The sequence below is a fragment of the Chanodichthys erythropterus genome, chromosome 10 (genome assembly GCF_024489055.1).
Source record: "Chanodichthys erythropterus isolate Z2021 chromosome 10, ASM2448905v1, whole genome shotgun sequence".
In the NCBI taxonomy this organism is placed as follows: domain Eukaryota; kingdom Metazoa; phylum Chordata; class Actinopteri; order Cypriniformes; family Xenocyprididae; genus Chanodichthys; species Chanodichthys erythropterus.
In genome coordinates this window covers 31340468-31367181 of record NC_090230.1, presented here as the reverse complement: position 1 = coordinate 31367181, position 26714 = coordinate 31340468, and the positions used below count along the sequence as shown (strand labels likewise).

Sequence of the window (26714 nt, the reverse complement as noted above, 5' to 3'; positions counted from 1 at the left end):
TACTGGATCGTGCATGTCTTAAAGGGAAAACAACTATTCCTGCTGCCTGTATTTAATGTTAAATCAAACAACAAATAACAAAGAAATCACTCACTGCTCTTAACTGAATAGTTTTTGTAACTTCAATAATGATTAATCTTTATTTATTTTATACAGTAAAGATAATATGCAGTGATATTTAATATTTGATTACTATTTGAAAACTGTTAGATACCTGAAAAACCTGAAAAGCACTGATCCTGGATCTGTTTTTCGCTCTTCTTTATTCTTTTTTACGTAGGCTATTAAGTATCGGATCGGGACTCGGTATCGGCAGATACTCAAAATCAAATGACTCGGACTTGGACTCGAGGGCAAAAACACGTGATCGGGACATCCCTAAAAACAATAAGAAATGTTTAAAATAATATATAATTAAATACATAAAATATTGATAATAAAACAATTATAAAATATTACTAATTATTAAATATTACTCATTTTAAAATATAAAATTATTAATATTTTTTATACAAATAATAAAACATGTTTACTATAATTATAAAATAATATATAATTAAATAAGTATAACACAAAAGTTATATTATTTTACACATTAATATAAAATAATACTCCAATATTTTACACTATTTATATGTATGCTTATTAGAACATAGAATTAATAGCTTGGTATTAAAATGCTATTTTATACAGAAATCAACTGTGAATTCACATATAAAACATTGTAAAGCGTTCTAAATCAGGGTCAGCTAAGATGCTGTCTAAGAAGGCAGCTCCCTATGTAGGCATTAGGCAGGTCACTGGGTTTCAATGCAACGAAAGAGCAGGGTTGTGTTTCCTAAAAGCATTGTGAGCATATGGCAATAGTTTATACTTGTGATCATTTCGAGATACTGATGTATTTGCTTCTGTTTAAATGTGATGACTAGTCCAAAATCTAATTCATCAATTTCAGAATTTGACGTAAAGCTTTACAAACCATCTATTTCTATTGAATGTTCAGCATTTTATTTGCTTATTAGATCAATCTGCTGAGGAACATTAAATTACGCGACACAATAGAGCGTATGCATTGGAGGAAATAATAATAATAATAGTCACATGTGCACCTCTAAACTGCTGTTATCAGTGTCACATGCAATGCGGGACCATGGCAAAGATGGAGACTGACAAACACGCACTCACACACATCCAAGCCACAAGCGACATGTCATCCGAACTCATCCGTCTTCTCCATGCGATATCTTTCATAACGTTCCCCTACGCTCTTACGACACACAAAGGTTTTAATGCCCAGAATCTTCAACCAATCAAATCAACCTGGAAACTGAAGCCTTGAGGTTTGCATGCCAGGTCGATTTGGTTGTCATTCTGTTCATTAAAAGGTGAGGGTGTAGGTGAGGGATCTCAATGCATGTGAGACCGTGATGCTCGCGTCTACGGGTGAAGCAAGGTGATGCAAATTAGACAAGCAAGAGCATTCCTTGAGGAAGAACAAGGCCAGGAGCTGCCGTTAGGACAGGCGAGCCAGAACCAGAACTTACTTTCCACTAATAACCGGCTCAGATCTCCGAGAGACCAGGCCTGGTCTCGGCAGGTGGTTATTCCTATCGATAAGGACACAGTTTGTCAGACAAACACACACACACACACATACACACTCATACAGAGTGTATCACACACGTTGCTTCTTCTACCTTTGTGGTTTGTGAAGTAGCTGTTATAAATGACCGTGTCTCTAAAGAGGTCAGTGATCCGCTAAAGAGTCTCTCAGGTTCTTCAGTGGCTTTATTAATGAAATAGTTCATCCAAAAATCATCTACTCACCTTCATGTCATTCTAAACTTGATGATTAAAGGATTAGTTCAGAATTCAAATTTCCTGATAATTTCCTCACCCCCATGTCATCCAAGATGTTCATGTCTTTCTTTCTTCAGTTGAAAAGAAATCGAAGAAAACATTCCAGGATTTTTCTCCATATAGGGGACTTCACTGGGGTTCAACGGGTTCAAATGTCAGTTTCAGTGCAGATTCAAAGAGCTCTACATGATCCCAGACGAGGAATAAGAGTCTTATCCAGTAAAATGATCGCTCATTTTCTAAAAAATAAATAAAAATTATATACTTTTAAACAACAAATGCTCGTCTTGCACTGCTCTGCGTTGCACCACACATTACATAATCACATTGGAAAGGTTATGCATGACGTATGCGGAAATATCGTTGTAGGGTGAAAAACTCATTTTCTCCTCCAACTTCAAAATCGTCCGATATCGTTGTTTTACTATTTTTTGTAAAGGCCGTTTGACTTGATCTTTGCATGTTCACTTTGTAAACACTGGATCAGTACTTCTGTGACCTTTCCAACATGATTACGTCATGCGTGGCGCATCACAGAGCAGTGCAACACGAGCGTTTGTGGTTAAAAAGTATGTAATTTTTATTTATTTTTTAGAAAATGAGCGATCATTTTACTGGATAAGACTCTTATTCCTCGTCTGGGATCATGTAGAGCTCTTTGAAGCTGCACTGAAACTGACATTTGAACCCGTTGTACCCCAGTGAAGTCCACTATATGGAGGAAAATCCTGGAATGTTTTCCTGAAAAACCTTCATTTCTTTTTGACTGAAGAAATAAAGACATGAATATCTTGGATGACATGGAGGTGAGTAAATTATCAGGAAATGTGAAGTGAACTGTGGCTACTAAACTCTCAAAAGAAGAAAAAAGACACTAACACTATGGCTTTATAAGTCTTTTAGACTTTTAGTCCAAAACAATTTCACCATAGCTCTCAAATTCTTCAATTTTCAGAGATTTATATCTGCCATAGACCCACTGAATTGGAAAAAAAAGTCATACATTTGGAACAACATGTAGTTTTCTACCTGAAATATTCCTTTAATGCCATATTTACACAAGCGTTCAAAGGTTTGGGGTCGGTAAAACTTTCTAATATTTTTGAAAAGAAGTCTCTTCTGCTCACCAAGGCTGCATTTATTTAAAAAATACTGTAAAAATAGTGAAATATTTTTACAATTTAAAATAACTGTTTTCTAAGTGAATATATAGTAAAGTGTAATTTATATCCTGTGATCAAAGCTGAATTTTCAGCATCATTACTCCAGTCTTCATTGTCACATGATCCTTCAGAAATCATTTTAATATGATGATTTGATGCTCAAGAAACATTTCTGATTATTATCAATGAAATGATCAATGATATACAGTGATACATTTTTATCATAATTCTCTGATGAACAGAAAGAACAGCATTTATTTGTATTAACAATATTTTGTAAATGTCTTAAAATCTTACTGACCCCGAACTTTAAATGATAGTGTTCATAAAGACTTTTGTTTTCCTGATTGAAATTAGACAGAGAGAGAAAGACTAAAGTAAACATAAGAGGGTCATGTGAATTGAGGGCAAACACACACATACGCACACACTCAAACAACAGTGAACCATCAATGTCATCAATGGATGAGAGGTAAATGTTTATGTGGGTCTGATTCAAATTAGCATAATTTGGGTTTGGTTAATCGGCCTTTTTCGACCTGTAGAACTTTTTGTTTTAAGAAGTAAAATCAAATGAAATCACTATTCTTTACCTTTTTTCTATTGGTTACTAAGCATGAAAACTATAAGAAATGGGTGTTTTTATATCTGCATGGGCAAATGAAATTATGATGAATCGCAACACAAGCATCTTATTTTTAGTGTGGCGTGTCCACATAAAAGAAAACTCAACTGACCTAAAATAAAGCAAAGGATAATGGGAGAATGGCACATTTTAAATGGTTGGAGTACTCACATGTCACTGGCGATGGAGGAGTTTCGGGACATGGACTTCGGCGACAGGTCATAGTCACTGTCAGAGCGGTAGAGGAAGGATTCCCTCCGCTGGCTGTGTACAAAGTTGGCCTGAATGATCAGGCCTGAACCCGGACTCGTCATGGGATCCAGGGGACTCCGTCCTGACGACGTGCCATTGTCCACATCAAAGCTGTAGAGGAAGAGAAAGCATGTGTTATGGAACTGTTTGCTGCCCTGAGTCAAACGAGACCACCTTTCTGTTTCTATGACGCTTCTATCCAAAGATATTCCTTTGATCTTTTTCAATGGAAGTCTATGGAACTTGTTGCTAGGGTGCTCTAAATGGTTGCTAGGGCGTGGCTAGATAGCTTCACAAAGACCCTGAGAGACTGATTGGTTGCCTGAGTAAAATGAGCCCACCCCCTTGTCTCTATGATATCGTGATCCAGAGTTTTGTTCAATACAAAATCCCTATGCAATTTACCATAGTAGGAAAAACATGTAACGCAATGGGCATTCCCTTTACCATAGTATGTCTTTGGGGCAACTTTGAGCAGCTCTTGTGCCCCGGGGGTACAACTTAAACCCCATTGCGAGGTATTTTCTTATAGAGCCTGCCAGCTTCTTCAAATGTGGTAACCCACATGTTCCCACGAAATCCTCGCTGGGAGCTATGACTCGCCAAAGTTTGTCACAATGTTAAGTCTATGGGATTTATTAACACCGTACACCCGGTCGCTTACAGAAGTCAAAGCACACCTCTCCTCAATAATCCACATGATTTGACACCTCATTCATGGGTCAAACAGTGTGGGAGGAGAAGCGCATCAAAGTTTTGTACGGAATAATAATAATAAGTATGCAAGAGAACAATAGTGATGAAACAAATGTGATGTCTTTCCTTCCTGTGACAGAAAATACAAGAGTTTACATTGAATTCAATCCTAGTTACAGTTTGTGTAATGAAAATACCAAGAATAACCTGGGAAAAAAACAAAAAAACATGAATAATGCAGGACTTAATTATACACATGCGTTCGACACATGCACAATTTTGAGCAATCTCTCTCCACGAGTTACAACCCATGTAAACATCTTTGTCTTCTTTCATGCTAGAGTTGTATAAATGAGGGTACTTTTTTCACACAATCTCTCGCCTATATAGGCCTCAAATGTCGCTGTAGCTTGCATGTGTTCCTTCCGGTCTGTTCGGTTTATGCAATTTTTCTTTGACTACCTTGGGAATCGACGCCCCCAGAGGACAGTTGCCACCCAAACGAATTACTGCAAAAATTAAACTTGCATGTGCGACCTGTGCATACAAGTACGCGCGGTTACAAAAATCCCGCGGTGCGCGTACTCTTCTGATGACGGAATTCACATCACGTGCACGCTATACTAACCCTCGCGTACGCGTAAAAAGTGAACTATACTTTCGGCTTTACAACCATCTACAACATATTACAATATAAACATTGACATAATTCGCCACCAGTATATAAGCAATCGTTTGACGTTAATGGGCAAGATTCATCGATTGCAAACTGCTCTGAAACAGCGAACCTATATATTGTGTTTGCAAACAGCGATGATGTTTTTGTGGGCGGAGCCTACCTGGTGGCAGAAAATGACAGTTCTGCAGTAGCAGTCTGTGGAAGCCACAGAATAAAAGAATAAAAAAAAATAATAAATTCGAGTTTATATCTCACAATTATGACTTTTTTTTCTCGCAGATCCCACAATTCTTAGAAAGAAAAAGAGAACTGTGAGATATACTCATCATTCTGTCTTTTTTTCCTCAGAATTGCGAGTTTATATCCTGCGATTCTGACCTTTTCCCCGTTAGAATCTGATACAAACTGAATTTTGAATTGTGAATATCCAGTTTACATCAAATTTATGCTTTAATAGTAAACAAATCATTGCACGTTTCAACAGTCCAGGCTGTGACTTACAACATAAATGTCTGCGTTTAGCTTCAAAGGGCGTCTTCAATGACGGTATTCTATAGAAATGAAGACTATAGAAATTTTTTTTTCTCTTATTCTGTGGATTTTGCCCATATTCGTCCACATGTTACCTCTATTTTTCTGCCATCACTATGCATGCGCAGTGACGTAACTGTGATGTCCACTCCAAACTGGTCTATAGAATGCGTAACTGCGCCTCGCTTTGACTGAAACGTGCAGTACTCATATTTTTTAATAAATCGTAGCCTTTTGAAGTTTAATACTCACATCAGACTTCCTGGTTTTCCGTCTCAAAATTTAAGAGCTCTTTAAATAATCATTTAGATGTTTATTATACCATCTAAGATATATTTCATCTATTTTTAGTTGCAAATATGAGTGAAACTCTTGCACTAATGACCTGTAGGGGGCGTTGTTCACCACCTCACAGATCTGAGCATTAATGAAGCATGTTTGTGAACACATGGGGATTGCCTTAACTAACGCTTAAAGCTGCTTATCATAATGACCCTACACTCGCAGTGAGGTTTCCCTCCCAGTGACGTCTAGTGCACAGGTGTACATTGTCACTGGGTTTAGCTGTCATTATCCCGTACATTGTGTTTAAGAGGCTGTTAGGTGGCTAATCGCCACGGTGATGTACTTGTGATGTCACAGGCAGTGATTCATTAGGTGACTGAGTTTCCCCGCGAGCGTCCCCGCGTAGCTCATCTGAAACCTCAGTGACTCACTCTCTGACTGTTTTAGAGATTCGCTGCAATTTCCTAGAAAGTCTGAATGGGTGAAACTGGCAGAAACAGTAACGCTGCCGCGTGGACGAGATCCTCTCCACTTACAGGGCAAACAAAAGAGCAGATTCAAAACCAAAACCAAAGAATCATGAGGCCTGTCTGGTGGAAAAAGAAAATGAGCAGGGAAAGAGATACTCTGATAAATGGGGGGAACATGCTGAAATTCCTCTCCTAAAAAGGATGAGAGCCGTCAGCTCAGTGAAGATCTAAACGCACCTACAGTACGCTCGCTAACACAAGCCAGACCGCTGTGTGTTAGCAAAACAACTGCAGACTCGCATCATCTTGTCTGAATAGAAATGACAGCTGGAAATAATGTAAACATGTTTGCTGAAGCACATATGAACGGTTTGATGTATAGCAACCTGCTAAACAGAGAGAAATCGTCCTGTAACTTGATCTGAGCTGAAAGTGCTCTTTCCTCGTCCTTAAAGCTTCGAAACCAGAGAATGTTTTGAAAGACTTGCTTTGAGGTCTGAGAACAAGACGCGTCTGTTCCTTCCTGTTTCACATTTGGCCACTTTTGCATCGCTGTGGTTGAGACAAAGTTGAGCAAAACTCACAAGCCTGAACAATTACTGAATACAATCAAATATAAAGAATTAAATAACAATCATTTAATCTATCATTCTATTCTGTCCATCTATCCATCTGTCCGTCTGCTCTTCTATCTATCTATCTATCTATCTATCTATCTATCTATCTATCTATCTATCTATCTATCTATCTATCTATCTATCTATCTGTCCATCTGTCCGTCTATTCTTCTATCTGTCCATCTGCCCATCCATCCATCCATCCATCCATCCATCCACGTATCCGTTAGTCTATACATCTATCTATCCGTCTGTCTGTCTATCTATCTATCCATCCATCCATCTGTCCATCTATCCATCTATCTATCCGTCTGTCTGCCCTTCTATCTATCTATCTATCTATCTATCTATCTATCTATCTATCTATCTATCTATCTATCTATCTATCCATCTATCCATCTGTCCGTCTATCCATCTATCTATCCGTCTGTCTGCCCTTCTATCTATCTATCTATCTATCTATCTATAGACTGGTCTGTTCGGTTTATGCAATTTTTCTTTGACTACCTTGGGAATCGATGCCCCCAGAGGACAGTTGCCACCCAAACGAATTACTGCAAAAATTAAACTTGCATGTGCGACCTGTGCATATCTATCTATCTATCTATCTATCTATCTATCTATCTATCTATCTATCTATCTATCTATCTATCTATCTATCTATCTATCTATCTATCTATCTATCTATCTATCTATCTATCTATCTATCTATCTATCTATCTATCCATCTGTCTGTCTATTCATCTATCCGTCCATTTCCCCTTCCATCCATCCATCCATCCATCCATGTATCTGTCTGTCTATCCATCTATCAATCTGTCCATCTGACCTTCTATCTATCTATCTATCTATCTATCTATCTATCTATCTATCTATCTATCTATCTATCTATCTATCTATCTATCTATCTATCTATCTATCTATCTATCTATCCAAAATTTCTTCAAAAACAAAGCCATGTTGAAGTTTTAAAAAGTTAAGATTTGAAGTTTGTCTTGACAAACTCGTGATTTTCTTCTTGAAAAGTTCAGTTATATGAGTTTTATTTTAAACGTTTTTAATTCTACTTCCTTACATTAACATTGCAATTCTGCAATCCTGATTCAAATTTGATTCAAATTCAGGAATTAAAATGGAATTAAAAGGCATTCTTAGTTCAATTCTAAATGTTCTGAAATCCCGACATCGCTTGACATCCAAGATCCTCAAAGCTCTGACTGACTGACCTTGAAGAGAGAAGCAGAAATCAATGAGCTCTTGTTCTGCAGCCAGATCCTTCAGCGTCAAGCCCCTCAAGTCTTTGCTACATGTTTTCACCTGTCACATTACTATCAAGACCCTACCCTTTATCATTTTCACATGCCTGACATGTCTGCTGACCTTCTCGTGCTGTACTCCAACGTAACACCAAACATTTGCTCATGTAATACGACAAAAATAAGAGTTCAGGGACTCTCAAATGCACCAGCATGGTGAACATCACCAAGTAAACCCCTTGATGTCTAGTGACGCACAGCAAATGAGACATTTGGGACACTGGAAAACCGGCTGCTTTTAGCTTCTCCGTGGGATGTTCTCCCGCACTGGGACGTGTTCTGTACTACAGTGGGATTTGGCCCGTTCTGACCTCAGATTTGTGACGAAAGCCACAGTATTACACCAGCTCCATTAGCACGTTATCATCCTAATGCACTTCTGCACGGGAGCGTAAAGATACCTGAGCCTTAGCCGATACTGTCGGAGTAGTGTATTGTGATACGTCCTCCAGAGGAGCGCTGGAGGGACAGAACGGATATACCGTATTACTTCACCGCCAACTCTAATAACCAACCCGCAACATTGTGAGAATACATCGAAACCTGTCCGGAGGCTGTTTGTCTTGGACGGTCACCATGGGAATGCACACTAAACGTCAAAACTCACTGTGATGTCAAACTACTGTGTGGATTGGAAACAAATTGAGCACTACAGGATATTAAATGAACATTTGATTAGGCACATTAACCACAAACATGCATGGTTTGGCGCATTTACATGAAGCATCACTCACAACTCATCTCATTTCAGTAATATGACTCTTCTCCTAGAGAAAGCAGGAAATAACTTGATTTTATCATTCAGATCTGATTATACTGTGAAAAGTAAAACATGTCAGCTGTGATATTATTGGTTATGTCATTTTTTCCAACCTCAGACCCTTGGCCACAGCAGTGGAAAATCTTTTATTTTTATTTTTTTATATTAACATGCTCTGATGAATTTATTTAAGAATTTATTTATTTGCAAAAGCATCACCAGTGTCCATCTATGGGAATGTTTCTGAATGAAAGACAGCTGTATCATATTTGCTACTTTCTTAAAAATTCTGTCATCATTTATTCATGACATACTGTATGACACTCATTTTTCTGTGGAACAGGTATTTTGTAGAATATTTACACACATACAAAAAAAAACCACCAGTACCGCATTTTCCGGAATATAAGTTGTGTTTTTTCTTTTCATCTGAAAAGTTGTGGGGACTTTGTGCAAATTTATTTGTTTAAATTTAAATAAGTTTAAACATTATTTCACCGCATTTCTGAATTAAATAATAAAATGACTTCTAAATTTACTTATAAAATTACTTATAATAAAAGTGACTTATAAACCGATGCAACCAGGGTTATTATTGTTAATTAAAGTTATTAAACACAATTGAAATTGTTAATTGAAATAAATAAAATAAAACAAATATGAGATGAAAAACTTAAACTAAACAAAAATTATAAATTTTGCCATGGCAACTAACTAAAATAAATTTAAAATGACTAACCTTACTGGAAATAAATAAATAAAAATGACAAAAACACATAACAAAATTACTAAAAATTAAACTAAAATTAAAATGAATTTAAACTGAAAATATAAAAATAAAAGCTAATTCAAAATAATAATAAAAGGGTTAGTTCACCCAAAAATGAAAATAATGTCATATATTATGAATCTTCTGTGTCGAATCAGCGGTTCGGAGCGCCAAAGTCATGTGATTTCAGCAGTTTGGCGGTTTGGCACATGATCCGAATCATGATTCGACACAAAAGATTCACAACGCTCCGAAGCTTCCTGAAGCAGTGTTTTGAAATCGGCCATCACTATATAAGTCGTTATTTTGGTTTTTTTTGGTGCACAAAAAATATTCTCATCGCTTTATAATATTAATATTGAACCACTGTAATCACATGAACTGATTTAAATATGTTTTAGTACATTAATGGATCTTGAGAGAGGAAATGTCATTGCTCAGACCTCACTGAGCCATCGGATTTCATCAAAAATATCTTAATTTGTGTTCTGAAGAAGGTCTTACAGGTGTGAAACGACATGAGGGTGAGAAATAAATGACATTATTGTAATTTTGAGTGAACTAATAATCCTTTAATAAAAAATATAATAGTTTATATACAATATTAAAATAAGACTGAATCTTTTTTTTCTCTCTTTCTCTAAACAATGCAGTTTCGAGCCAGTGCAACTTATAGTAACGTGTGACTTATTTTCTGTAAAATACAATAAATGATGACAACTTCCATTTTGGGGGTGAACTATCACTTTAAATATAATAATAAAAATAAATTCGAGACAAAGGTCAGCGGAGCGGAAAAAAGTGTGACATCTACCCTAGTGAAAAATAATACAAGCACAGCGGTCAAACACATCTGTCTAGCGCGTTTACATTGAAAAACAATGGAAAAACATTGCATTGGAACGGGAAACGTGTTTTGTGTAAACGGCCCCTAACACATACAGCAGCACAACACACTCTTGAAAACTCCTTCATCCAGCAGGCCGACCTGACACATCCGATCTGCTTCACCAGACGTCACGCCGAAGGCTTAACATCACACGCGGCTCGCATCAAAGACCCCGAGCTCCGTCACGTGAGCCGCAGCGTCACAGAGCAGCTGCACCTCTTCCCATTTAAAGCACGCGGGTCGGCTATGTTTGGGGTGCGCTGGCAGGTATCTGTCCACCGGGGCCCCGTCTCTGAGAGGCTGACGCACGACGGGGGCCCAGGGCTCCAACAGGGCCCTCTCTAATTGGCCTGACCGTCAACTGCAGGCACATGGACGACAATGAGTTTATTTATAAAGGTGCCGAAGACGCACGGGAAGAGAGAGAAGGAGAGATGCCCTTGGCCTATTTTGGCAGAGGTCGTCCCCAGATAGATCGCAGGCAGGAGACAGAGTCCAGAGAGACAAAGGGGGAGAGAAGTCGTTTGGTGACGTGCCACGAGGCGACAGGATGCACGTCTTTCTGAGCGCGTGCAGTGCGGCCTGCCGCAGGTTTCCAGGTCAGAGCAGGCTGACGGTGTGAGGCGAGAGGAGAAAGAGACGAGCACTGGAGCATGATGGGGCATCTGTTCTTTAATACGCTCCTGCAACATACCCATAGTAGAAGAGTCACCTTATTGTTTCAAGACGAGTATTATCCTGCAGTAATGATGCATATTGTGCCGTATTGCAGGATAATAACTGCTGAGATGTTTATTCTGGTGCAGGAATGCGTGAGCTATTGTGGTCTCTTGTGTTGTGAATGGTCTCTAATGGCACATCTGAAATTTGACTCAAGCTCCCAACTGACAGGATAATGAAAGCGCGAAGGACCAGTGGTCAACGCTGGGAAAAGATTCACATCTTTTATGGGCAAAGATATTTTTACACTGCACTAATGCCACAGTGATGTCAGCCAACAACAAACACACCAGAACTAGCAGTGTCAACTAGAAATGACAGAAATTCATTTATACATGTATTGTGGGCGATTCATTAGTGCATGTTATTCCATATAACAACAAAAACTTTGAACAACTTTCCTTTTCGGCTGACGTCACCGAACCCTTGTTTTTCAACTTGACTCCATTCTGGTATGTAACGCCCTCTTTTTACAACGCAGTCAATTCCAGATAGATAAAATAGGTCTCGTCCTACAGATTTTCTTGTTAAATATCCTGTTTTACGCAGAAATAGGTTACAAATGTAACGTGGGTTTCATGCTGACAAAATATTTAACCACATTATAGGAACACAGTGTTTGAAGAGTCATTAACACAAAAAGTAGTCATTAATAATCAAATGGTGACTATACACAAAAATATAAAAAATACTTTAAGTACATATATATAATATTCATTAGTTGCAAAATAATTTAGATACTATCAAATTATGCCAAAAATATTTTTGAATATATATATATATAATTATTATTTTTGTAAAATAATATAGATACTATTAAAAATAAATGAATTACATATAATATTCTTTAGTTATAAAAAAATTTAGATACTATTAAAAATATTTTGAATATATTTTGATATATATAATATTAATTTTTAAAAATAAACAAAAATATTAAAAATACTTCTGAAGTACATATATAATATTCTTTAGTTGCAAAATAATTTAGATACTATCAAAATATGCCAAAAAATAAAAAATATTTACGAATATATTTTGATATTTGATAATAATGAATTAGATAATATTATAAAAAAGCAAAAATACGTAAAAATACTTTTAATTATAAAATAAATTAAAATACTTTTGAATTACACATATATGTAATATTCTTATAATAAAATATTATATATATATATAGGTAGCACTTTACAATAAGGTTCATTAGTTAACATTAGTTAAATAATTCATTAATTAACATTAACTATTAATGAAATATCAATGTTCTGCACTTAGACCGCATTTATTAATGTTTTATTAATCTTTGTTAATGTTATATATATATATATATATATATATATATATATATATATATATATATATATATATATATATATATATATATATATATATTCAAATTGTCTCCGTCAACCATATATACATATTTACATACATGTACATATGTATATATACATATATATGAAAAGAGTTTGGATCTAAAACAGCTTCAGCCATAATTTAAGTTACTGGACATAGTAAAAAACAATTAGCTATCAGTATCAGCCTTGAATTCCTATGTGGGTGCATACCAAAATAATAACTATAATATTAATATAAAGTAGTCTGTGGTAGACACCAAACTATGAGATGACATTGTCCACACTCAGTAGTAAGCAGGGTCTGAACGCATGCCGCATGCCTGTGAGCCGCCAGAGAGCCAGAATGAGAAAAACTTTACCAGATTCCCTCCGTGTTCCTGAGAGAGCTGGTGGAACGTGAGCGCGGTTTCATAACGATACTCATGGCGAAACGTGTTCTGTCGTCTCTCGGTTTTCTCTAGACCTCGTCAGAGTCCGTCCTGCTCCGTGATGGACATGTTCTCCAGATAATCCAGCTCTGTGCTCAAACTATGTGTCTCTCTGTGTCTGCAGGGGAAGTAAGCCGGAGTGTGTATCACGTTTCCAGTCCTCCTCTACTTTCTTTTCACTGGGTTGCAGTGGCCTAGCAGTGGGAGTGTGTGTGTGTGTGTGTGTGTGTGTGAGGAGGGATAAACCCTCAGGGTCCTGTGTGTGTGTGTTTGTGCCGTATCTCAGCGAGGGAACCAGAGCGGACGGCTTTAGGGAGTGGAGGGGGTGGAAATGCAGCTGGTGACAGCGTCAGAGCCCACTTCTCAGAGGCATGGAGGACACACACACACACGCCAACCATGACGAGACAACAAAAAACACCACCCAAGGGAGAGAAAAAACACAATGAGATCTGTTTAGCATCTCATTTCATTCTCCAACATAGAGAACAAATTGAGACCTCCTGCTTCTCACGTTTCTCACGTGCCTCTAGAATTTCAAAAAAGACCTCAAACTGTGCTCAGACTGAACTAATTATCAGATGTAATATAAGTCTCTGATCTCTACAGAATGTGTCTGTGAAGTTTCAGCTCAAAATCCCCCACAGATCATTTATTATAGCTTGTTAAATTTGCCCCTATTTGGGTGTGAGCAAAAACACGCCGTTTATGTGTGTGTCCCTTTAAATGCAAATGAGCTGCTGCTCCCGCCCCCATTCCAGAAGAGGGCGGAGCTTTAACAGCTCAAGAACAACAAAGCTGGAGAATCTCACGCAGCCAAAATGATGACAGTGTTCAGAATTACATTGTTCAAACCGGAGTCGACACTGGTGGAGAGACTCAGGAAGAAGTTACAACTTTTAGACGTTTCTGAATGATTAGTGGATAAATTTATGTGGAATCAACTCATCCACTAGCATGTGCCGTCCTATTAATCTTTTGTGCAAATCCAGCATTGAATTGACCCTCGTTTGTGAAGCAGTCTGATTCCTGGAATTTTAGACAATTCCCACAATGCAAGGTTGCTCTGTGTGGTTGCTAGGGTGTTGCTATTTGGTTGCTAGGGTGTTCTTTGTGGTTCCATGTGAGAGGAGAAAAGACATGGTATAAAAAAAGGAAAGCGTGTGAGAAAGAACGAGCCTCTCATGGGAAAGCGATAAAGGAGGAGAAGAGCTGGAGTGTGAATGACGGTCCTGACAGGAGTCAGGAGATATGGAGGTGTTTCTGAAAGCTTGAATGGACTCCACAGAGCTGTCGCCGGTTTTTTCAATATATGTTCCTGGTATTAATGTGCATAATTCATCAGGGAAAATGGAAGCTTGTTCCACTATGGAATAATAAAATAAAAAAGGTAATTGTGATTTTTTTTTCTCAGAGTTTGGGAGTATATCTCACAATTCAGACTTTGTAACTTGCAATATCTCAATTCTGAGGGGGAAAAGTCAGAATTGTGTGATGAAAAGAAAAATCTGAGACTGTAGGTTACCTAATTATGCATTTTTGGAAAAAAAATAACACTTTGAAAGCCTTTATGTATATATGCAGGTTTTCATAATGCACATTATAATGCATTATACTGTATGTTTTCATAAATGATTCCAACCAAAGTTTAAATGCATTACAATAGCAGATTCTGAAATTGGTTGTTTGTCATGTGTTTTAATGCATTATACTTTCTAAAGTTGCAACAATAAGTATTATAATGTATTATAACTGTGGTTACAAATACTAATAAAATCATATAAAGAGCATTAAAAGGCATAATTAATGCATTAAAAATACTTTTATAATTCATTATACATAATGGCTGTAAGTAAAGTGTCTTAATCAAATGTTTAATCAAAATAAAATAACTTGCATCCAATAATATTGGATCAGTTTAACCAACAGCTAAATGTAGCTGTTTAGGAACATTTTAGCTAATATCGGCTATGTGCAACACCTATACTTTTGACCATCCAACTACATTTTTTCTCATTGAACATCCTGTTTCACAAAGAAAAATGGGTTGGGACTTTAAAAAATAAAGGTTTTCTAAAGAAGAAAAAAAGTTTGTGGCATGTTTGTGGTTCACGTATGACGTCAAGACTTTATTTTTGTGAATTTGTGTGTCTGTATTCTGCATGATGTGCTTTATTGCACACTTCAGCTTCCTCAATGCTGAACTCGAGATGCTCTTACTGGCACTCTTAGATATGGGAATGCAATTGAATTTCCTTACATGCGAGTGTGTGTGAGTGATATTGCCCAGCAGACCGTATCTGATCTAATAAAAAGACTTACTGATCCATGAAGCAGCGTGTAACATCAGAGGATTTAGGCAGCGACATGCACTTTTTAACTCTTCACAAATCCACACAAGTTCCTCCTGCACTCGAAAAAATGCTGGGTTAAAAACTATCCAATTTGCATTGAAAATGGACAAACCCAGCAATTGGGTTAAATGTTTGACCCAACCTGCTGGGTAGTTTTATTTAAACCAATTTTGATTAAAAATTACATGTGGCTGGCTTGAAATGAACCCAAAATAGGATAGAAATTAGACAGACATAATTACCAGAGGCAACAATAATAATATTTATGATTATTTATTAATAAACAATTTATATGTTTAATTAATATGTTTTACACATATTAATAAATGTTCATTTCCAACATATTTTAAGTTCATTTTAAGCAAGCAATACAGTCATTTTTAATCAATAATTGAGTAAAATAAAACTACCCAGCAGGTTGGGTCAAACAATTTAACAACGCTGGGTTAAAACAACCCATTCACTGGGTTAAAACCACCCAATTGCTGGGTTAAAACAATCCATTCACTGGGTTAAAACGATCCATTCACTGGGTTAAAACAACCCAATCGATGGGTTAAAACAATCCATTCACTGGGTTAAAACGATCCATTCACTGGGTTAAAACAATCCATTCACTGGGTTAAAACGATCCATTCACTGGGTTAAAACAACCCAATCGCTGGGTTAAAACAACCCATTCACTAGGTTGAAATCACTCATTTGTTGGGTTAAAAAAAATTCACTGGGTTAAAACAATCCATTCACTGGGTTAAAACCACCCAATCGCTGGGTTAAAACAATACATTCGTTGGGTTAAAACAATCCAAACTCTGGGTTAAAACAACCCAATCGATGGGTTAAAACAATCCATTCGCTGGGTTAAAACAACCGAAGTGATGGGTTAAAACAACCCATTCACTGGGTTAAAACAATCCATTCACTGGGTTAAAACGACCCAAACTCTGGGTTAAAACAACCCAATCGATGGGTTAAAACAATCCATTCGTCGGGTTAAAACAATCCAAACTCTGGGTTAAAACAACCCAATCGATGGGTTAAAACAATCCATTCACTGGGTTAAAACAATCCATTCACTGGGTTAAAACGATCCAAACTCTGGGTTAAAACAACCCAATCGATGGGTTAAAACAACCCATTCACTGGGTTAAAACAATCCATTCACTGGGTTAAAACGATCCAAACTCTGGGTTAAAACAACCCAATCGATGGGTTAAAACAACCCATTCACTGGGTTAAAACAATCCATTCGTTGGGTTAAAACAACCGAAGCGATGGGTTAAAACAACCCAAACTCTGGGTTAAAACAACCCATTCATTAGGTTGAAACCACTCATTCGTTGGGTTAAAACAACCCAAACTCTGTGTTAAAACCACCCATTCACTGGGTTTAAACAACCCAATTGCCGCGTTTGTCCATTTTCAACCCAACTGTTTTCAACGCAGCATTTTTAGAGTGTGGCTTTAAACATCTATCCGTCATTACAGTCCACTCTGATTCCTAGCAGACAGGTGCTCTAATTAAAGCAATTAGTAAAGCAGAGGTGTGAAGTCGATCATCATGATCACGGCCCGGCCACAACAGACAACACAAGCCTGAGGATGACAATATCTACGACCACTTATGAAAGTGTTAATAATAAGGAATGGAATCTGAAGACATTCTGCCAGCCAAATTAAATGTAACTTCATGATAAGTTACGTTAATGTCATGATACAATCATAAAAGGACAGATTGTTGATCAAATCTTTCCATTCACTGCCTTCTGATCATTCGTGGAAACATTTTTTTAACATCACTGTGATTGGAACAATATCATATTTCCTGGAAGAGAGCAGTTGTATTACAGGGAAGACAAAAATCTCATTCAACTGTACTTAGAATAACCAAACTCATTGTTATCTGAAAGCAGATGGAAAATTGTGTGCAGAATATTAGCACAGCATCTCATGACATTCTGATGACACTCATCACTTGTGCGGTACGTGGCATGTGGGTTGAGTCTTTCTGACAAGCAACACATCATTGTGCTTTCACATAAAAACTGATGAACCTTGCAGAGGAAGTACATGTGCAATGACAGTCACACATGCTCCATCTTTTCTGCTCATGCCACTACAGTTTTAAACATATATATTCAACTCATTCCAAACAAAAGCAGATGCATGCATTTACTCAGGCTTGATTTGAAAGTACAGCTGTGTATGAGAAAGATGCAAAGCCTCAGCAGAACAGGACAAATTAAGAGCTGCAGAAAAATGGTAGGCCGCCCTCTGGTGGAGAATACAGAAATCATAAAACTGTTTCATTAGTCGGAGGAATTTCTACCTTTTGACAAAAGGTGCACTATAATGATGATAATAGTAGTAATAATAATAATAATAATGATAGCTCATTCAGAAACATTTAAACAAAGTTACTGAGCTGATATTTATCTCACAAACTGCCATATATTTCATTAGACAGTTTTTATCAGAACTAGCTGTCTAGAGCTACACAATTAATCGTTAAAAGATCGCGATTTCGACTCAAACACCCCTACAATCATTCTTAAATGATTTGCTTGTGTCTATTAAACCTTTGACAAAACCATACATTCAGATCTGTGATGGCGCTGCTGCTGATCCAGAGAGAGTCATTGTCATGAATAGGTATGAAACAGCTTCATAAACAGTCTTTTCATCCACACATTATCATTATTTCTGTGTTACAAACATTTAAATTATGACAGAAGTACTGGGATGAAAGTTTATAGCTCGGATATAAACACTGATGTCTACGTAAGCGATCAAAATAGAGCAAATCACCTTTTGAAAGTAACTTGACTGTTCAAATAACGATTGTATCACATATTACCTTGTAACACCAGTAGGTGGCGACAAGTGACTCTTAAAAATGTATGTTATTGAATCATTCATTCAAGTGATTTGTTAAAAAACACTGATTCATCCAGTAATGAAACAAGCGAAATATTTATAAGTGAGTCATTGAATCATTCACTCAAGAGATTCATTAAAAACGCTACTTCATCCAGTAATAAAACAAGTGAAGTCTTTATGAGTGAGTCATTGAATCATCAATTTAAAAATGTTTTTAAAATAATTCATTCTAATTATTAAACATTTTTAAACAGACTGGAGCAATTAACATGTTGACAGAACCTCTAGTAAATTGCATGATATTTTGTTTAGTAGTCTGTTCAGAGTTGTGGGAGAATCACGATCTCTATATGAAAATAATAATAATAATAAATGTAAAACATTTGTGATTCTCAATTCATCCAGAATTGTGCAGCTCTATAGCTGTCTAGTAAATGCATGAGATCCTCTAACTGTTCTTAAATGTGAGATGTGCTTAAATGCAATGGAAATGTGTTTCATCAATAACGTCTTTGGTGTAACACTTGAGGTTTTCTTGTGAAGGAAACTGAAAAAAAAGCATCAGGGCAATTTATCAACATACTGGGCCAAAACCAGTTTCCTCTTTCAAAATGAATATCACACAATTTCCCACATCCTAAACTGATGTGCAGTGATAGTAAATGCAAAAAAAAGAACAATATATTTTAAAATATATTCAAATAGAAAACAGTCATTTTACATTGTAATGATATTTGAATATTTTACTGTAGGTTTGATCAGACTTCCAAAAATAATAAAAATTTTTTTTACAAAGCATAATGAGGAAATATATATGTATAATATATATATATATATATATATATATATATATATATATATATATATATATATATATATATAGTAAAACACACACACAGTATATATAGCTGCAAAAATAGTAATAAACAACGGACACAAAAATTTGACATGCTAATATGATTCCTTTTTTTCTCCATCATCAAATTTTTAATATAAAATAATAAGCAATTGGTTGGAGTAAGTAAATTATTTAATTTTTTTTTTTAATTTTTTTTGTAAAGCAATATTTATGCAAGCGATGAGTCCACCTGTCCTGACATTTCACTGCTGAGACAAGGAAAATACTATCCAGAACTGTCCAGAAGATTGAGATATACAGAAAGCTTCAATGCAAACTACAAACTTCACAGCAAAGCACCCACAACTTCTGCCAGCTCGCCACAGAAAAAACACACTTGAGCAAACCAGAATCAGCTTATCTCACAGAGTCAGGCAGCGTGAGATCAAGAAACTTCCAGTATGCAAGTCAAGTTTCTGAGCTTGTTCTGTACCTGTAGGATTTGAGCAGGCGCTTTCGTTTCATGCCTCTGGTTACGGCTTGGACGGGAGCGATGAAGTCACCCGTATAGTCGTTCTGTAAGTCCATCAAGGTTACGTCTGAGCTAGAGCCTCGTCTTGTGATGTCAAGTGTTTCCTGGACTGAGTTTGAGTTGCACAATCTCCTCCCCTTCGCGTCTTCATGTGGCCTCCGTTAACCCTGGCTCCTCCCCTTCTGGTAATCTGATTAGCATTTAGGGACACAGAGTCCAAACGCGAGGGCTACTCTTACCTCGGGCTTTCCCTTAAAGTACAGCACCAGATCCTCATGTACCCTGCATTTGACAACCCACCTCTTCTTTAAAGGGATAGTTCATATTGCATATTATTTTAATGTATTGCCGTAATACATGAGCGCAATACATTACATAATAAGCTTCATACAAAAAGATTGTTTCAAAGCAGCTTCACAATAATAAACAGGAAAATAACTGAAACGATGCAAACTTCTAACCTAAACTAGAAAAACACAATAGTGTCATTATTCAGCTCTCAAACCCATTCGTTTAATCTTCAAAACACAAATTGAGAAATTTTTAATGAAACCTGAGAGCTTTCTGGCCCTCTACACCCTAAAGGATTATTTTTGTGATTTGGTATCACAACTTTTTTTTCTTTTGTCAAATCAACTTGGATAACTAATGTGGTTCAGATAACATCATATTTTGGGTTTCTGTTGATAAAAACAATCGCCTTTATTGTATGAACTCAATCATTTCAATGAACTCAAAATTTTAAGGCAACCAAGTAAGATTTTTTACAGTGTAGGCAACCAAAACTTAAAAAAGTTTATAAAGGCACTGTAAATCAAATTCACATGGATCAAGCAGTTTAATCCAAGTCTTGTGAAAAGATACAATTGCTTTATACTATAAACATACACACTGTAAACCCCAACAATACTACTAACTTATAAAGATTGAGTATGCTGCAATTAAAGTCTGTTAAATCATTGATCCAACTTTTGATCCAAAAGTTACATTTTCTGAACGAGTTTACTTTTATTTTTGTGTAGCTCAACATTTTTGAGTAAACACTTAAATTATTATTTTTAAGTTTACTGAGCGATATAAAGTGACATCATCCATGTCACGTCTGCCGACATTACTGACATAACCTACATTATCAGAAGAATCTATTTAACATTAAACTGAGTTGCAGCAGATTTCAAGTTCAGAGCTTTGCATCACATTCTGTAAAATGTTGAAATTAAGTGATATTTTGTGTGTTTGCACAAGATTAATACAGGTGTTATTGATTCATGTTCTGGTATTTTGGTATTTAAAGGTGTTTCTGGGATGTTTTGTAGGGTTACCAAGAGTAGTGCCTGTGGTTGGGTGGAGAATGGCCTGCAAGGCTATAAATACTGCATGTTAATTAACAGTTTATGCAAGTAAATAGTGATAGTCTCTTTGATGGTTACATTAGTGGATGCTGGTGTGCTGTTGCTAACTAACACTTAACCACAGAGATGAGTTGTTTACTTAAATGTTTTGAGTATTCTGAACTTACTGGGTTTTGCAACCACTGCATCAAAATAATTGAGAAATAAGAAACATTACGTATGGTAAACAGTAGTTTTAAGTACAATGGACTTAAACATTAAATAAAATTATTATTATTATTTTTTTTAGTTTGACTTAATTGTTACTTATAATCAGGGCTTGACATTAATACCCGCCAAAAGCGGTAGATTTCAGCTGTGGCGGGTAAGACAGCCACTCCCATTGGCCGTGTTGAATATAATTTCAGCCGACAGCCTAATCAAAGATAAACAAGCTCGTCGTAGCACAAAATTACAATCCGATCACAATCTGTTATCGATTTACTTGCAGTTAGTGAAGGCGGGATAGGCTGAATGACACACAACAGAAGCACTCTCTCTCTGTCGCGTACGCAATCAGATCTCCTTGCGCCTGAATAGTCAAATACACACACACACAGACGTCAAAATGTCCATCGTGTGGAGTATCTCACGTGAATACACTCGCTTAAGTGGTCAAACAGGTGGCTAAAAACTGTATATGTGTCAGTATATTACGTCCATGCATTCAGCAGCCCAATTAAATACCTGTCTGTTATTAATGTTAATCAAACAACAAAAGATGTTAAATAAATGTATACATGTTAAATAAACATTTAATTTACTACTGTATTTGTAATTTGCTTCTTTGTTTTTTTTTTTATATAGCCTAACAAAAATAACTTATAAAATTATAAAATGTATCATATTATGGTCATATTACCCACCCGTACATACCAGCTGATATACCATGTAGGCCTAGTCTTGATTTAGGTGGTCAGTCTGCATTTGAAAGTTTAAAAGGTTTTTAAATCTAGCTAATCCAGTAAAATGACTCAAAATCAATTAATTTTAGCATGCCAAAGTCAACTTTAATCATTTAACCCTCTGGAGTCTGAGGCTGATTTGGGGCCTGGAGAAGTTTTGACATGCTCTGACATTTGTGCTTTTTTCAGTTCTTCATAAACATATTAATGGAAAAAGTGTCATTACACTGTATTCAGCACAAACTAGGCTACAATAATATGTGAGGAACATGTATGTACATGTTTGTGTTTTTGAAGGAATAACATTTATGCGTGGTTATTGAAAAAACTAAAAACTTAAGTCACTGAAATAAGGCCAAAAAAAGTATAGTAAATCTGTGTTCACAAGACTTTTGGGTATTGGAGGTTGTAGACTAGAATTTTTGCTTCAGAATTATGTAAAAATTATGCTGCCTACTCCTTCATATAAAACAATATATTCATTTAGTTTTTGTAAGACACTTTTTGCCAAGGAACACAGTATGCGAGGAGGCGTGAATCACCACTGAAAATGGGCCATTCTCACCTGAGAAGACAAAAGAATTGGATAGTAATGAGCTGAAATGACTTGCATATTAATGAGGCATTTCAGTCAGGTAGGCTGTGAAAAAAAACCTTCTGTGATGTCTCAAGCTCATTATGATATATGAAACATACAGAAAAATATTATTACAATATAAAGTAATGGTTTTATATTATACTTTAAAATATAATGTATTTCTGTGATGCAAAGAGTCTGAATATAGGCTTTTAGTTTAAAAGCATGCACATTTGGAGAAATATTGGATTCTCATATGCTTATGTCAATTTTCTATACAGAGGAGTTATTTTAATTCAATATTCACTGTCATTACTATGAGCGCTGGCGTTTTCAATTCATCCTTGAAGTCGGAGGGCGCTCTGTGCATTTTTAGTCCACAAATTCATCTAAAAGAAGAAGAGGCTATTCCATGAATGGAGTTTCCAATTCATACAGCAGCAGGAGGGCGCTAAAGAAACAAAAACTCATCTAAAATTCATCCATAGAAGAAAAGTAAACAGGAACTAACTGTATGTCTTCTAGAGATCGCTAACCATGACTTTTACATCCAGATAAACACTTTTCAAGACAATAAATACACGATTGAGATGATGAATGCATGTATTGCCTCTGAATTTGCGTCTGAATAGCGCTGGCTCCGTGGGCGTGGCCGCATTAGCGGGTAATGAGCTGAATCACAGTCTTCTGACATGGCTCTCTTTTCATACAGATTACATAAACACAGAAGGTTTGTTTTCGATTTGACTTACATGATTTAAAACTTGACATCTTAACGTTTTTTTAGACATAAGTTTAATTTTTCTGTGATTAGTATTCACTAAGTTACAGTTCATTTTCTGAGAATTATCAGATTGGATTTCGTTCAGAGGGAGAGGAGAGATCACACATCATGTTAGTTTTCTTTATTTTACAAAAAGCACAACATTTTGTTTTTACTTTGAGTGTATATAAATAAAAGAAGACATTCTATAGTTTCAATTGATATATTACTTATGTCTCTATGACAAAAAATGACGGAGTATTTGAAGTCTGTTTTGCTGCAATGTGAAAAAAAAACTGCAAAACGCGCCGGCGCGTTTTTAGACCTCAATGTAATTTCCCAACAGCAAAATTATGGCCTGTGAGCAAAAGAAGTTAACTTTATAACTTTAAAAATTTGAGTTGCTTTACTTAATTTTTTTGAGGCAATCGGTGTCTACAATAATTTTGAGTATTCTCAACTTATCGGGTTTTACAGTGCAGTAGTGACCAAAAGTGATCGGAAAATTGACATCTTCTCCCTTTTCTCAAATATTATTAAACATTTGTTGTAGATTTTGTAAGCATATTGCATAGTTGCACTTGGAGTCAATAGAGAACCAACAAATTATTAATTACAGACTATGTTGTAGTCAATGTTTGCTTTTTCCTGAGTTGTTTGTCTTTCTATGCATTTCTTTTTTGCACAGTACATTTTTTTGCACAGTACCTTAACCAAGCGTTGTGTTTTGTTCTTAAATATTAAACATATTTTTCTCATATTTTGATGGTTTAATTGAACTTATACCCTATAAGTTCAATTAAACCATCAAAATTAAAAACAAATAAAAACAAATATCCCCTCTAGACATCACTTTTGTGCACTACTGTATATAATTTAGTCTTTTATTCATATATAAGCACACATGCATAGAGCACATCAAATATGGTAAACACGAAAGATTGCATGTGTTATGCTAGAACAAACCTCATTGGTTCTCGTGCATCACACATACACACACACACACACACACACACACATGCACGTTTGAGCTTGTTTACCAAATGTGATGTGTCCTAGTGTATTTGTGTCCATCATTGTTTATATGTAAACAAAAGCTTAAATTAAATCTGTTCATCGTATAAATCAATGGCATTTCTTTCTAAGTTTTGGTGACCTGGACTTTCGATGGAGGCACAGAAACCTTTTTTTGTGTGTGTTTTGAAGATTAACCAAAGTATTATGGGTTTGGAACGACATTTTTGGGTGTGCTTTCCCTTTAAAGCGACCTCACCACACGTGCATGCTTACAAACCACAAACCTCAAAGAGAACATTGTCACAGGAGAGGCGGTGAAAAGGTCTGTGGGTAATATCCTCTTTCCGATTCACCTTTACACATGACCACACTCCCGTTTGGCCGCAGGCCGCGTGTAATTGAAGTGTCCTGCTTCCTCTGCGGTTAAACGCGCCTCACATTCGTGTAAGACCTTAAGAAGCACGATGGGGGAGGAAGTGCATCGGTATAATTCCTCCTGATGGCCTTGTGTGGATCTGAAACTGAACTGTGTTGGGGCTAGAGAAGAAGAAGAAGCCAAAGCTCTTTGTGTTTATTCTCTCTAAACCCATCAAGTCATCAGCAGGTTCAGCGCCTGAGTTAACTGCTCATCGTCTGCGCAAACTGAGTAACTCATTACATCAGAACAACAGAAAGGAGCGTCTCGAGGGAACGCTTTCACCATCTCAGCTGCTCCCTGATAAAACACGCTGATGGGGCAAATTCTCACACTCTTAAGCTGCTTTGCTCCTCACATAACAGAGCAATCAGATTACGGCTGACATTTACAAAGTTTAGCGCAAACAGGTAAGATTAATTTAACTCCTCCAGGCCTCAGGTGAATAAACACCTTTAGTGTGCTCCTTATTTGATTTTGAGGAAAAACTGAACTAATTCAGGGCTCCAGACTAACATTTGAGAGCAGAAGGTGGCGCCAGCACCTGATTTGGTGGCGCTGGGTTTTTACTCATAATCATAAATGTAATTGAATCATATTACTATTATTTTGCATTAATAAGTGCAGTTACTAATGATATTATTTATTGAAATTTGACAGTAAAGCACTGAGCTTGAAATTAACTTATTAACAGTAACGTGCAAAAACATTTTTATAGGGAAAAATTAAAATATTCTACTCGAATTAAATGTACCATACTGAACTGACTGACAGCTTCAGTGATTATAAAAGGAGCGCACTTTACTTGCTTTCTGCGTAATTCAGTCACAATTTGAAGAAGTTTTTGTTTTTCATGAGACTTTTCCATATATTAGGGAGTCAATAAGTGATCCTCTGCTGCCATCTAGAGGTCATCTAGTGGCAAACGAGTAGCAGTGTTTTGTTTCACTTTCATTTTGTTTGCCGTTTTTTTGTTTCTCATATGAAACAGAAATGGCAGCTCTTATCAGTTGTGCAATGTGCAACAAAATTTTGTCGCACCAGCAAAAAAAAAACAGTCACTGAAATTGGTAAACTAAGTTGTTGCAAAACACAATGCTACAGTAGGACATTTCTATGCGGTTACTAGTCCTGTCCAATTTTTGTCACTAAGAAAAATAACAGAAGCCGTCTCCTCAATAAACCGCATGATTTGATGCATCATTCATGGCTGTAGCACAAACTGCGTAGGTTGAGTTCAATTTACAGCTTCGGACTAATCCCTAACATCATGTACACTCTTAGAATAAAGCTTCAGTGGGGTTCTATATAGAACCCAATGCATTAACAAAAGTTAACAAACTGAAGCTTACTGTATCCTAACTTAGCAGTCGCCATTCAACCATGAGTCAGATATAACATCAGCCATATTGGTGCATAATGCACATATATCAAATATTTTAAAGCATTCTGAGTAAAATAAATGTGCATATCTTTTTTTGCAATCCGCAGAGTAGATATCAGCAACACCAGCTGACTACATTCTAAAAAATGCTGGGTTAAAACAACCCGAGTTTGGTTGAAAATGGACAAACCCAGCGAATGGGTGAAATGTTTGCCCAGCCTGCTGGGTAGTTTTATT

At 36.4% G+C, this 26714-nt stretch overlaps 1 protein-coding gene across 7 annotated transcripts in view; it reads right to left on the bottom strand.

Annotated features, from left to right (window-relative positions):
* LOC137028485 (3',5'-cyclic-AMP phosphodiesterase 4D-like) overlaps positions 1–26714 on the bottom strand; it is a 279536-nt gene that overhangs the window by 44948 nt on the left and 207874 nt on the right. For 2 of the 7 annotated variants that reach the window (XM_067397315.1, XM_067397318.1), the window contains 2 exons: positions 3820–4011; positions 1545–1607 (listed from right to left, as the gene is read on the bottom strand). In XM_067397315.1, coding sequence (XP_067253416.1) covers positions 1545–1607; positions 3820–4011 — 255 coding nt within the window. Of the gene's footprint in view, positions 1–1544; positions 1608–3819; positions 4012–13352; positions 13925–19986; positions 20143–26714 lie in introns of those variants that run through there. The other 5 variants (XM_067397316.1, XM_067397320.1, XM_067397317.1 and 2 more) reach the window with 4 other exon arrangements.